Below are 14,974 nucleotides of genomic sequence, written 5' to 3' on the forward strand. Positions count from 1 at the left end.
AAATCGGACGAATATAGCACATAGCTCCCATAGGAACAATCGTATAGCCGCCATAGGAACTATCGAATAATTAAGCTGCAAATCATTATAGCTTCAATGTTTTTAAACATACACGCAGGTAAATCATAATTTTAACGTTTTCAAGAGTATTTAGTTTTTAAAATAGCTGCAAGGGTATATGAACTTCGGTTTGCCGAAGTTTGCTTGCTTTCTTGTTTTATTATAAGAATAAATATAGCTGTACGTTCGCGTTAATATCATCTGAAAACACTAAAAAAAAAAAGAAAAGTCAAACAACAACCACATTCACAATTTAATCTAACATAATTCTTTTTGATCAGCTGTCACCGTCGGAAAAGGATCTTTCGCCGTTGGATTGACGACCATGTAAATGAAAAATAATAATAAATTTAAATTATATGGAGATGCTCCCATGAGTATTTGGTTAAAAGTGTTTAGTGAATTCGACTAGGCATATCGGCAAAGAGTGAACGGATACAGAACAACGCTAAAGCCTCTCTCTCGCTCTCGCTTTCGTTTCTTCTGATGAGCAGTTTTGTTTTTTTTTTATTTTGGCCTACGCATTATTCTATTATTATTCTATTCTATTATTCTCTTTTTAACGCATGCAGTCACGCAACGAGAGGCGATAAGAGCTTTGCGATCTTTGTGTTTACCTTTTTGTATTCTTTGCCCTACTTATTACGCTGCCTGCTGAGCCTTGACCTAGTTAAATTTTTGTAATGTGCTGAGACACAGTGGTGTCTAATCATAAAAAGTATGGCTAAACTTTATTTAGTTCTATCACTATGAAATCGATTTAAACTTAATGGTATTTCAAACTATTGAAACATATTACAATTATGGTGATTACATAATTAATATTTTTTAAACATTCTATGCAAAATATTTATCCCTCTTATTTCAGCCAACTTATCTCACTCATTTTGCAAGTAGATAGTCGACTAGGGAATTAAGAAATTGAATTGCATTGTTAACATGCAGTCAAATAACTCATGAAATTTATGTTTAGTTCCTCATCATTATTTTGTTTTAAGTATGTTTAATATAATCTTTATAATGAAGTCCGAATAAGAGATTTTTTAGTTCGGGAATCATGCTGTACATATATGAGTCAATGACCTCGCTGCTACACTACCTTAAGAGATCGCCAAATGAAACCATAAGATGCAATGCACCAGCAATGCACCATTGAAAGGGTGGAGATACTGCCGCTCACAGACATCTGGGATGGACTAACAGGTTGTGTGGAAGGTTATACTTTTCGATTTCCATTTTAATCTATTTTTCTTTCCCTGTTCTGTCCTGTCGAAACTAACTAATGGGTAAACATAGCACGTGATTCGATTCCATCAGCACGTATGTTGCACGAATGTTTCGATTGATATTGTGAGGATCAGTGGCCAGAAGGTAGACAATTGAATCAAAGCGACATTCCTTTCGCAAAGGAGCGCCACTGTTCAGCGTTCAAACTTTGAAATTGCGAGTATCTATACAACTGATGCTCAGCGGAGCCGCACTTACCGCATTTGCCACGGTTAACTGCAATAAGTGCGCGCTTTGCTTTGGCAGACTTGTCCGTGTGACTGCCAGGCTCGAATTTGGCTTTGTTCAAAATCCTCGCAGCATCCAGAAATTTAAACAAGCCTTTAACGGTTGGTAATGCTGAGCTCTGGTGTCTTCTACCCACTTCCTTCTCGGGTCGGCGTTGATTTGGCTAGGACAAGATGAATCACTCCAATCCCATCTAACCCACGAATAATTTCACTGGCGCCATCAGTCGGTTTGCGTAGATTAGACTCCTCGCCTTTGGGGACAGCAGCCAGTCCAATGAAAGTCTTCAGCAGGAGTTCACGATTTGCCTTGGGCGGTCTTATCGTATTCTCGGCAATGAGTTTTCCGGTAAAAAAAACTGCAGCAGGCGTCATGGCCAAGGAAAATGTTCCGTTTTTAGTACGCCGATGAAAGAACTTACTTTGTTGTTGCAGCAATATGGCCATGGCCATGGCCTACCCACTTTAGGTCTACCAAGCGCTAGAAGGTCGCTCTTTAACGACGCGAATAAGGTTCTTTTCAAACCCTCAGTGTTTTCATACAAGTGCATTTCGTCTATATCATCTAGCTTCCATGGGAACAATCGGAATAATAAAAAAAAACACGAAAATTGTAACTTCTCTAATTATCAATTCTTTTTTTTATTCTCGTAACTTCTCTAATTATCAATTCTTTTTTTTTATTCTTTAGTTACTCAGAATTCTTAATTTAATTATATATTTATATAAATTTCAGTTATACGAAGTTTGCTTCCTTTCTTGTTTCAGCTAAGATAAAAAAAGAATAAAAATAAATTTTAATATATTATACAATTTTTTAAAATTTTTTTTTTTTTTATTTACAGAATAAAAAAAATAAAAAAAAAATAGAAACAAGAAAGGTATTTAGACTTCGGCAAGCCGAAGTTCAAATACCCTCACAGCTATTGCATGAATGAAATATTCTTGAAAACAATAAAATTATGATTTACTTGCGTATATGTTTAAAAATTGAAGATTGAAGCTATGATGATTTGCATCATCCGATTTCAGTCGTCTGATTTTGATGAAATTTAAGCCGTAACTCTAATATAATTAACCATTACTTTTTGTCGGAGAACTAAAAAAAAAAATTAAACAAGAAAGGAAGAAAACTTCGAAAAACCGAAGTTTATATACCCTTGAAGCTATTGCAAAAATGAAATATTCCTGAAAACATTAAAATTATAATTGGCTTGCATATATGTTTAAAAACATTTGCAGCTAAATTATTCGATAGTTCCTATGGCAGCTATATGATATCGTTATCCGATTAAAAACGTTAAAATTAAAAGCGTTATTCTGAACTGTCAAATTATTAATTAGTCAAAAAAAAATTCTACAAAAAAATAACAAAATAAAAAAGTACAATTTTTTTCGTAATATTTTTATTGTTTCCATGGAAGCTTTATGTTATGTCATCTGATTTTGATGAAATTTAAACCTTAATTCTAAAATATTTAACCAATACTATATGTCGAAGAACTTTAAAAAAATTTAAAAATCAGCAAAGTTATACTTTTTTCATTTATTTTTCCGATTGTTTCTATGGGAGCTATATGCTATAGTCGTCCGATCCGTCTCGTTCCGACTTATATTTTGCAATAGAAGGACAAATTTTGGTAGTTTCATGCGGTAGCTTTAAAACTGAGAGACTAGTTTGCGTAGAAACGGACAGACGGACATGGCTAGATCGACTCTGCTTGTGCTGATCAAGAATATATATACTTTATAGGGTCCGAAACGCTTCCTTCACTGCGTTGCAAACTTATGACTGAAATTATAATACCTTACACCTACATACATACAAGTATATAGTCAACCAATGTATATTTTCTCGACCTCGATTTGTTGCAATGCAGTTAAAGTAAAAAATTGAAGAAAAAGCATTAGTCTGTATGCGTTCAAAAGTGTTCAAATTCAAATATAATAAAAAATTAATAACGTCTACAAGTATATAGACAATTTTAAAAATTAATATAATGAGTACATCTATGCTTAGTATAAAGTAATGTTCGTTCGTTTTTATTTTGTTATATTGTTAGGCTAATACAATTTACGTCAATTTCATTTGGGAATATATCTATTATGTATAGATAAGTCTTTTCCATCGTATGCAATTCCTTCATAGAAAAACAACAACCACATTCACCAATTAATCTAACATAATTCTTTTTGATCAGCTGTCACCGTCGGAAAAGGATCTTTCGCCGTTGGATTGACGACCATGTAAATGAAAAATAATAATAAATTTAAATTATATGGAGATGCTCCCATGAGTATTTGGTTAAAAGTGTTTAGTGAATTCGACTAGGCATATCGGCAAAGAGTGAACGGATACAGAACAACGCTAAAGCCTCTCTCTCGCTCTCGCTTTCGTTTCTTCTGATGAGCAGTTTTGTTTTTTTTTTATTTTGGCCTACGCATTATTCTATTATTATTCTATTCTATTATTCTCTTTTTAACGCATGCAGTCACGCAACGAGAGGCGATAAGAGCTTTGCGATCTTTGTGTTTACCTTTTTGTATTCTTTGCCCTACTTATTACGCTGCCTGCTGAGCCTTGACCTAGTTAAATTTTTGTAATGTGCTGAGACACAGTGGTGTCTAATCATAAAAAGTATGGCTAAACTTTATTTAGTTCTATCACTATGAAATCGATTTAAACTTAATGGTATTTCAAACTATTGAAACATATTACAATTATGGTGATTACATAATTAATATTTTTTAAACATTCTATGCAAAATATTTATCCCTCTTATTTCAGCCAACTTATCTCACTCATTTTGCAGTAGATAGTCGACTAGGGAATTAAGAAATTGAATTGCATTGTTAACATGCATTTAAATAACTCATGAAATTTATGTTTAGTTCCTCATCTTTATTTTTTTTTAAGTATGTTTAATAAAATCTTTATAATGAAGTCCGAATAAGAGATTTTTTAGTTCGGGAATCATGCTGTACATATATGAGTCAATGACCTCGCTGCTACACTACCTTAAGAGATCGCCAAATGAAACCATAAGATGCAATGCACCAGCAATGCACCATTGAAAGGGTGGAGATACTGCCGCTCACAGACATCTGGGATGGACCAACAGGTTGTGTGGAAGGTTATACTTTTCGATTTCCATTTTAATCTATTTTTCTTTCCCTGTTCTGTCCTGTCGAAACTAACTAATGGGTAAACATAGCACGTGATTCGATTCCATCAGCACGTATGTTGCACGAATGTTTCGATTGATATTCTGAGGATCAGTGGCCAGAAGGTAGACAATTGAATCAAAGCGACATTCCTCTCGCAAAGGAGCGCCACTGTTCAGTGTTCAAACTTTGAAATTGCGAGTATCTATAGAACTGATGCTCAGCGGAGCCACACTTACCGCATTTGCCACGGTTAACTGCAATAAGTGCGCGCTTTGCTTTTGCAGACTTGTCCGTGTGACTGCCAGGCTCGAATTTGGCTTTGTTCAAAATCCTCGCAGCATCCAGAAATTTAAACAAGCCTTTAACGGTTGGTAATGCTGAGCTCTGGTGTCTTCTACCCACTTCCTTCTCGGGTCGGCGTTGATTTGGCTAGGACAAGATGAATCACTCCAATCCCATCTAACCCACGAATAATTTCACTGGCGCCATCAGTCGGTTTGCGTAGATTAGACTCCTCGCCGTTGGGGACAGCAGCCAGTCCAATGAAAGTCTTCAGCAGGAGTTCACGATTTGCCTTGGGCGGTCTTATCGTATTCTCGGCAATGAGTTTTCCGGTAAAAAAAACTGCAGCAGGCGGCGTGGCCAAGGAAAATGTTCCGTTTTTAGAACGCCGCTGAAAGAACTTACTTTGTTGTTGCAGCAATATGGCCATGTAGCTACCCACTTTAGGTCTACCAAGCGCTAGAAGGTCGCTATTTAACGACGCGAATAAGGTTCTTTTCAAACCCTCAGTGTTTTCATACAAGTGCATTTCGTCTATATCATCTAGCTTCCATGGGAACAATCGGAATAATAAAAAAAACACAAAAATTGTAACTTCTCTACTTATCAATTCTTTTTTTTATTCTCGTAACTTCTCTAATTATCAATTCTTTTTTTTATTCTTTTGGACATAGTTACTCAGAATTCTTAATTTAATTATATATTTATATAAATTTCAGTTATACGAAGTTTGCTTCCTTTCTTGTTTCAGCTAAGATAAAAAAAGAATAAAAAAAAATTTTAATATATTATACAATTTTTTAAAATTTTTTTTTTTATTTACAGAATAAAAAAAAATAAAAAAAAAATAGAAACAAGAAAGGTATTTAGACTTCGGCAAGCCGAAGTTCAAATACCCTCACAGCTATTGCATGAATGAAATATTCTTGAAAACATTAAAATTATGATTTACTTGCGTATATGTTTAAAAATTGAAGATTGAAGCTATGATGATTTGCAGCTCAATTATTCGATAGTTCCGATTTCAATAAAATTAAAAGCGTAATTCTGAACTTTCAAATTATTAATAAGAAAAAATATTCTAAAAAAATTTTAAAATAGAAAAGTTACATTTATAAACATTTTTTTAAATATTTTTGTTCCTATTGAAGCTTTATGATATAGTCGTCTGATTTTGATGAAATTTAAGCCGTAACTCTAATATAATTAACCATTACTTTTTGTCGGAGAACTAAAAAAAAATTAAACAAGAAAGGAAGAAAACTTCGGAAAACCGAAGTTTATATACCCTTGAAGCTATTGCAAAAATGAAATATTCCTGAAAACATTAAAATTATAATTGGCTTGCGTATATGTTTAAAAACATTTGCAGCTAAATTATTCGATAGTTCCTATGGCAGCTATATGATATCGTTATCCGATTAAAAACGTTAAAATTAAAAGCGTTATTCTGAACTGTCAAATTATTAATTAGTCAAAAAAATTCTACAAAAAATAACAAAATAAAAAAGTACAATTTTTTTCGTAATATTTTTATTGTTTCCATGGGAGCTTTATGTTATGTCATCTGATTTTGATGAAATTTAAACCTTAATTCTAAACAAGAAAGAAAGCAAACTTCGGCAAGCCGAAGTTCATATACCCTTGCAGCTAATGCATGAATTAAATACTTTTGAAAACATTTAAATTATGATTTACTTGAGTATTTACTGAAAAACAGTGAAGCTATGATGATTTGCAGCTCAATTATTAGATAGTTATTTTATATATTTTTATTAGTTCTATGGGAGCTATATGATATAGACGTCCGATTTTGATAAAAATTAAACCATAATTCTAAAATAATTAAACATTTCCATATGTCGAAGAACTAAACAAAAAATTAAAAAACAGAAAAGTTATAATTTTTTTTCATTTATTTCTCCGATTGTTCCTATGGGACCTATATGATATAGTCGTCCGACTTTGATGAAATTTAAACCGTAAATCGAAAATATTTAACCATTACTAAATGTCGAAGAACTAAACAAAAAATTAAAAAACAGAAAAGTAATAATTTTTTTTCATTTATTTTTCCGATTGTTCCTATGGGAGCTATATGCTATAGTCGTCCGATTTTGATGAAATTTAAAACGTAAATCGGAAATATTTAACCATTACTAAATGTCGAAGAACTAAACAAAAAATTAAAAAACAGCAAAGTTATAATTTTTTTTCATTTATTTTTCCGATTGTTCCTATGGGAGCTATATGCTATAGTCGTCCGATTTTGATGAAATTTAAACCGTAAATCGGAAATATTTAACCATTACTAAATGTCGAAGAACTAAACAAAAAATTAAAAAACAGCAAAGTTATAATTTTTTTTCATTTATTTTTCCGATTGTTCCTATGGGAGCTATATGCTATAGTCGGGTCGGCGTTGATTTGGCTAGGACAAGATGAATCACTCCAATCCCATCTAACCCACGAATAATTTCACTGGCGCCATCAGTCGGTTTGCGTAGATTAGACTCCTCGCCGTTGGGGACAGCAGCCAGTCCAATGAAAGTCTTCAGCAGGAGTTCACGATTTGCATTGGGCGGTCTTATCGTATTCTCGGCAATGAGTTTTCCGGTAAAAAAAACTGCAGCAGGCGGCGTGGCCAAGGAAAATGTTCCGTTTTTAGAACGCCGCTGAAAGAACTTACTTTGTTGTTGCAGCAATATGGCCATGTAGCTACCCACTTTAGGTCTACCAAGCGCTAGAAGGTCGCTATTTAACGACGCGAATAAGGTTCTTTTCAAACCCTCAGTGTTTTCATACAAGTGCATTTCGTCTATATCATCTAGCTTCCATGGGAACAATCGGAATAATAAAAAAAAACACAAAAATTGTAACTTCTCTACTTATCAATTCTTTTTTTTATTCTCGTAACTTCTCTAATTATCAATTCTTTTTTTTATTCTTTTGGACATAGTTACTCAGAATTCTTAATTTAATTATATATTTATATAAATTTCAGTTATACGAAGTTTGCTTCCTTTCTTGTTTCAGCTAAGATAAAAAAAGAATAAAAAAAATTTTAATATATTATACAATTTTTTAAAATTTTTTTTTTTATTTACAGAATAAAAAAAAAAAAAAAAAAATAGAAACAAGAAAGGTATTTAGACTTCGGCAAGCCGAAGTTCAAATACCCTCACAGCTATTGCATGAATGAAATATTCTTGAAAACATTAAAATTATGATTTACTTGCGTATATGTTTAAAAATTGAAGATTGAAGCTATGATGATTTGCAGCTCAATTATTCGATAGTTCCGATTTCAATAAAATTAAAAGCGTAATTCTGAACTTTCAAATTATTAATAAGAAAAAAATATTCTAAAAAAATTTTAAAATAGAAAAGTTACATTTATAAACATTTTTTTAAATATTTTTGTTCCTATTGAAGCTTTATGATATAGTCGTCTGATTTTGATGAAATTTAAGCCGTAACTCTAATATAATTAACCATTACTTTTTGTCGGAGAACTAAAAAAAAAATTAAACAAGAAAGGAAGAAAACTTCGGAAAACCGAAGTTTATATACCCTTGAAGCTATTGCAAAAATGAAATATTCCTGAAAACATTAAAATTATAATTGGCTTGCGTATATGTTTAAAAACATTTGCAGCTAAATTATTCGATAGTTCCTATGGCAGCTATATGATATCGTTATCCGATTAAAAACGTTAAAATTAAAAGCGTTATTCTGAACTGTCAAATTATTAATTAGTCAAAAAAAAATTCTACAAAAAATAACAAAATAAAAAAGTACAATTTTTTTCGTAATATTTTTATTGTTTCCATGGGAGCTTTATGTTATGTCATCTGATTTTGATGAAATTTAAACCTTAATTCTAAACAAGAAAGAAAGCAAACTTCGGCAAGCCGAAGTTCATATACCCTTGCAGCTAATGCATGAATTAAATACTTTTGAAAACATTTAAATTATGATTTACTTGAGTATTTACTGAAAAACAGTGAAGCTATGATGATTTGCAGCTCAATTATTAGATAGTTATTTTATATATTTTTATTAGTTCTATGGGAGCTATATGATATAGACGTCCGATTTTGATAAAAATTAAACCATAATTCTAAAATAATTAAACATTTCCATATGTCGAAGAACTAAACAAAAAAATTAAAAACAGAAAAGTTATAATTTTTTTTCATTTATTTCTCCGATTGTTCCTATGGGACCTATATGATATAGTCGTCCGACTTTGATGAAATTTAAACCGTAAATCGAAAATATTTAACCATTACTAAATGTCGAAGAACTAAACAAAAAATTAAAAAACAGAAAAGTAATAATTTTTTTTCATTTATTTTTCCGATTGTTCCTATGGGAGCTATATGCTATAGTCGTCCGATTTTGATGAAATTTAAAACGTAAATCGGAAATATTTAACCATTACTAAATGTCGAAGAACTAAACAAAAAATTAAAAAACAGCAAAGTTATAATTTTTTTTCATTTATTTTTCCGATTGTTCCTATGGGAGCTATATGCTATAGTCGTCCGATTTTGATGAAATTTAAACCGTAAATCGGAAATATTTAACCATTACTAAATGTCGAAGAACTAAACAAAAAATTAAAAAACAGCAAAGTTATAATTTTTTTTCATTTATTTTTCCGATTGTTCCTATGGGAGCTATATGCTATAGTCGGGTCGGCGTTGATTTGGCTAGGACAAGATGAATCACTCCAATCCCATCTAACCCACGAATAATTTCACTGGCGCCATCAGTCGGTTTGCGTAGATTAGACTCCTCGCCGTTGGGGACAGCAGCCAGTCCAATGAAAGTCTTCAGCAGGAGTTCACGATTTGCCTTGGGCGGTCTTATCGTATTCTCGGCAATGAGTTTTCCGGTAAAAAAAACTGCAGCAGGCGGCGTGGCCAAGGAAAATGTTCCGTTTTTAGAACGCCGCTGAAAGAACTTACTTTGTTGTTGCAGCAATATGGCCATGTAGCTACCCACTTTAGGTCTACCAAGCGCTAGAAGGTCGCTATTTAACGACGCGAATAAGGTTCTTTTCAAACCCTCAGTGTTTTCATACAAGTGCATTTCGTCTATATCATCTAGCTTCCATGGGAACAATCGGAATAATAAAAAAAAACACAAAAATTGTAACTTCTCTACTTATCAATTCTTTTTTTTATTCTCGTAACTTCTCTAATTATCAATTCTTTTTTTATTCTTTTGGACATAGTTACTCAGAATTCTTAATTTAATTATATATTTATATAAATTTCAGTTATACGAAGTTTGCTTCCTTTCTTGTTTCAGCTAAGATAAAAAAAGAATAAAAAAAAATTTTAATATATTATACAATTTTTTAAAATTTTTTTTTTTTATTTACAGAATAAAAAAAAATAAAAAAAAAATAGAAACAAGAAAGGTATTTAGACTTCGGCAAGCCGAAGTTCAAATACCCTCACAGCTATTGCATGAATGAAATATTCTTGAAAACATTAAAATTATGATTTACTTGCGTATATGTTTAAAAATTGAAGATTGAAGCTATGATGATTTGCAGCTCAATTATTCGATAGTTCCGATTTCAATAAAATTAAAAGCGTAATTCTGAACTTTCAAATTATTAATAAGAAAAAAATATTCTAAAAAAATTTTAAAATAGAAAAGTTACATTTATAAACATTTTTTTAAATATTTTTGTTCCTATTGAAGCTTTATGATATAGTCGTCTGATTTTGATGAAATTTAAGCCGTAACTCTAATATAATTAACCATTACTTTTTGTCGGAGAACTAAAAAAAAATTAAACAAGAAAGGAAGAAAACTTCGGAAAACCGAAGTTTATATACCCTTGAAGCTATTGCAAAAATGAAATATTCCTGAAAACATTAAAATTATAATTGGCTTGCGTATATGTTTAAAAACATTTGCAGCTAAATTATTCGATAGTTCCTATGGCAGCTATATGATATCGTTATCCGATTAAAAACGTTAAAATTAAAAGCGTTATTCTGAACTGTCAAATTATTAATTAGTCAAAAAAAAATTCTACAAAAAATAACAAAATAAAAAAGTACAATTTTTTTCGTAATATTTTTATTGTTTCCATGGGAGCTTTATGTTATGTCATCTGATTTTGATGAAATTTAAACCTTAATTCTAAACAAGAAAGAAAGCAAACTTCGGCAAGCCGAAGTTCATATACCCTTGCAGCTAATGCATGAATTAAATACTTTTGAAAACATTTAAATTATGATTTACTTGAGTATTTACTGAAAAACAGTGAAGCTATGATGATTTGCAGCTCAATTATTAGATAGTTATTTTATATATTTTTATTAGTTCTATGGGAGCTATATGATATAGACGTCCGATTTTGATAAAATTTAAACCATAATTCTAAAATAATTAAACATTTCCATATGTCGAAGAACTAAACAAAAAATTAAAAAACAGAAAAGTTATAATTTTTTTTCATTTATTTCTCCGATTGTTCCTATGGGACCTATATGATATAGTCGTCCGACTTTGATGAAATTTAAACCGTAAATCGAAAATATTTAACCATTACTAAATGTCGAAGAACTAAACAAAAAATTAAAAAACAGAAAAGTAATAATTTTTTTTCATTTATTTTTCCGATTGTTCCTATGGGAGCTATATGCTATAGTCGTCCGATTTTGATGAAATTTAAAACGTAAATCGGAAATATTTAACCATTACTAAATGTCGAAGAACTAAACAAAAAATTAAAAAACAGCAAAGTTATAATTTTTTTTCATTTATTTTTCCGATTGTTCCTATGGGAGCTATATGCTATAGTCGTCCGATTTTGATGAAATTTAAACCGTAAATCGGAAATATTTAACCATTACTAAATGTCGAAGAACTAAACAAAAAATTAAAAAACAGCAAAGTTATAATTTTTTTTCATTTATTTTTCCGATTGTTCCTATGGGAGCTATATGCTATAGTCGTCCGATCCGGCTCGTTCCGACTTATATACTACCTGCAATAGAAAGACAGCTTTTGGGAAAGTTTCATGCAGATAGCTTTAAAACTGAGAGACTAGTTTGCATATAAACGGACGGACAGACAGATAGACGGACAGACGGACGGACAGACGGACAGACGGACGGACAGACGGACATGGCTAGATCGACTCGCCTAGTGATGCTGATCAAGAATATATATACTTTATAGGGTCGGAGATGTCTCCTTCACTGCGTTGCAAACTTCTGACTGAAATTATAATACCCTCTGCAAGGGTATAATAAAATATTTAACCAATACTATATGTCGAAGAACTTTAAAAAAATTTAAAAATCAGCAAAGTTATACTTTTTTCATTTATTTTTCCGATTGTTTCTATGGGAGCTATATGCTATAGTCGTCCGATCCGTCTCGTTCCGACTTATATTTTGCAATAGAAGGACAAATTTTGGTAGTTTCATGCGGTAGCTTTAAAACTGAGAGACTAGTTTGCGTAGAAACGGACAGACGGACATGGCTAGATCGACTCTCCTTGTGCTGATCAAGAATATATATACTTTATAGGGTCCGAAACGCTTCCTTCACTGCGTTGCAAACTTATGACTGAAATTATAATACCTTACACCTACATACATACAAGTATATAGTCAACCAATGTATATTTTCTCGACCTCGATTTGTTGCAATGCAGTTAAAGTAAAAAATTGAAGAAAAAGCATTAGTCTGTATGCGTTCAAAAGTGTTCAAATTCAAATATACATAAAAAATTAATAACGTCTACAAGTATAAGTATATAGACAATTTTAAAAATTAATATAATGAGTACATCTATGCTTGGTATAAAGTAATGTTCGTTCGTTTTTATTTTGTTATATTGTTAGGCTAATACAATTTACGTCAATTTCATTTGGGAATATTTCTATTATGTATAGATAAGTCTTTTCCATCGTATGCAATTCCTTCATAGAAAAACAACAACCACATTCACCAATTAATCTAACATAATTCTTTTTGATCAGCTGTCACCGTCGGAAAAGGATCTTTCGCCGTTGGATTGACGACCATGTAAATGAAAAATAATAATAAATTTAAATTATATGGAGATGCTCCCATGAGTATTTGGTTAAAAGTGTTTAGTGAATTCGACTAGGCATATCGGCAAAGAGTGAACGGATACGGAACAACGCTAAAGCCTCTCTCTCGCTCTCGCTTTCATTTCTTCTGATGAGCAGTTTTTTTTTTTTTTTTTTTATTTTGGCCTACGCATTATTCTATTATTATTCTATTCTATTATTCTCTTTTTAACGCATGCAGTCACGCAACGAGAGGCGATAAGAGCTTTGCGATCTTTGTGTTTACCTTTTTGTATTCTTTGCCCTACTTATTACGCTGCCTGCTGAGCCTTGACCTAGTTAAATTTTTGTAATGTGCTGAGACACAGTGGTGTCTCATCATAAAAAGTATGGCTAAACTTTATTTAGTTCTATCACTATGAAATCGATTTAAACTTAATGGTATTTCAAACTATTGAAACATATTACAATTATTGTGATTACATAATTAATATTTTTTAAACATTCTATGCAAAATATTTATCCCTCTTATTTCAGCCAACTTATCTCACTCATTTTGCAGTAGATAGTCGACTAGGGAATTAAGAAATTGAATTGCATTGTTAACATGCAGTCAAATAACTCATGAAATTTATGTTTAGTTCCTCATCTTTATTTTGTTTTAAGTATGTTTAATAAAATCTTTATAATGAAGTCCGAATAAGAGATTTTTTAGTTCGGGAATCATGCTGTACATATATGAGTCAATGACCTTGCTGCTACACTACCTTAAGAGATCGCCAAATGAAACCATAAGATGCAATGCACCAGCAATGCACCATTGAAAGGGTGGAGATACTGCCGCTCACAGACATCTGGGATGGACCAACAGGTTGTGTGGAAGGTTATACTTTTCGATTTCCATTTTAATCTATTTTTCTTTCCCTGTTCTGTCCTGTCGAATCTAACTAATGGGTAAACATAGCACGTGATTCGATTCCATCAGCACGTATGTTGCACGAATGTTTCGATTGATATTCTGAGGATCAGTGGCCAGAAGGTAGACAATTGAATCAAAGCGACATTCCTTTCGCAAAGGAGCGCCACTGTTCAGTGTTCAAACTTTGAAATTGCGAGTATCTATACAACTGATGCTCAGCGGAGCCACACTTACCGCATTTGCCACGGTTAACTGCAATAAGTGCGCGCTTTGCTTTTGCAGACTTGTCCGTGTGACTGCCAGGCTCGAATTTGGCTTTGTTCAAAATCCTCGCAGCATCCAGAAATTTAAACAAGCCTTTAACGGTTTGTAATGCTGAGCTCTGGTGTCTTCTACCCACTTCCTTCTCGGGTCGGCGTTGATTTGGCTAGGACAAGATGAATCACTCCAATCCCATCTAACCCACGAATAATTTCACTGGCGCCATCAGTCGGTTTGCGTAGATTAGACTCCTCGCCGTTGGGGACAGCAGCCAGTCCAATGAAAGTCTTCAGCAGGAGTTCACGATTTGCCTTGGGCGGTCTTATCGTATTCTCGGCAATGAGTTTTCCGGTAAAAAAAACTGCAGCAGGCGGCGTGGCCAAGGAAAATGTTCCGTTTTTAGAACGCCGCTGAAAGAAATTACTTTGTTGTTGCAGCAATATGGCCATGTAGCTACCCACTTTGGGTCTACCAAGCGCTAGAAGGTCGCTATTTAACGACGCGAATAAGGTTCTTTTCAAACCCTCAGTCATACAAGTGCATTTCGTCTATATCATCTAGCTTCCATGGGAACAATCGGAATAATAAAAAAAAAAACACAAAAATTGTAACTTCTCTAATTATCAATTCTTTTTTTTATTCTTTTGGACATAGTTACTCAGAATTCTTAATTTAATTATATATTTATATAA

General features: G+C 32.3%; 1 protein-coding gene across 1 annotated transcript; it reads right to left on the reverse strand.

Annotated features, from left to right (window-relative positions):
• Positions 1-1,547: 1,547 nt before the first annotated feature.
• Positions 1,548-7,891, reverse strand: LOC121466786. The gene is made up of 2 exons (XM_041707190.1): positions 7,466-7,891; positions 1,548-1,748 (listed from the first exon to the last, which is right to left on the reverse strand). The coding sequence occupies exons 1-2, from the start codon at positions 7,835-7,837 to the stop codon at positions 1,704-1,706; spliced, it is 417 nt and encodes a 138-aa protein (XP_041563124.1). The 5' UTR covers positions 7,838-7,891; the 3' UTR covers positions 1,548-1,703.
• Between the last annotated feature and the right edge of the window lie 7,083 nt (positions 7,892-14,974).

Source organism: Drosophila elegans, unplaced genomic scaffold (genome assembly GCF_018152505.1).
Source record: "Drosophila elegans isolate 14027-0461.03 unplaced genomic scaffold, ASM1815250v1 contig_151, whole genome shotgun sequence".
Classification (NCBI taxonomy): domain Eukaryota; kingdom Metazoa; phylum Arthropoda; class Insecta; order Diptera; family Drosophilidae; genus Drosophila; species Drosophila elegans.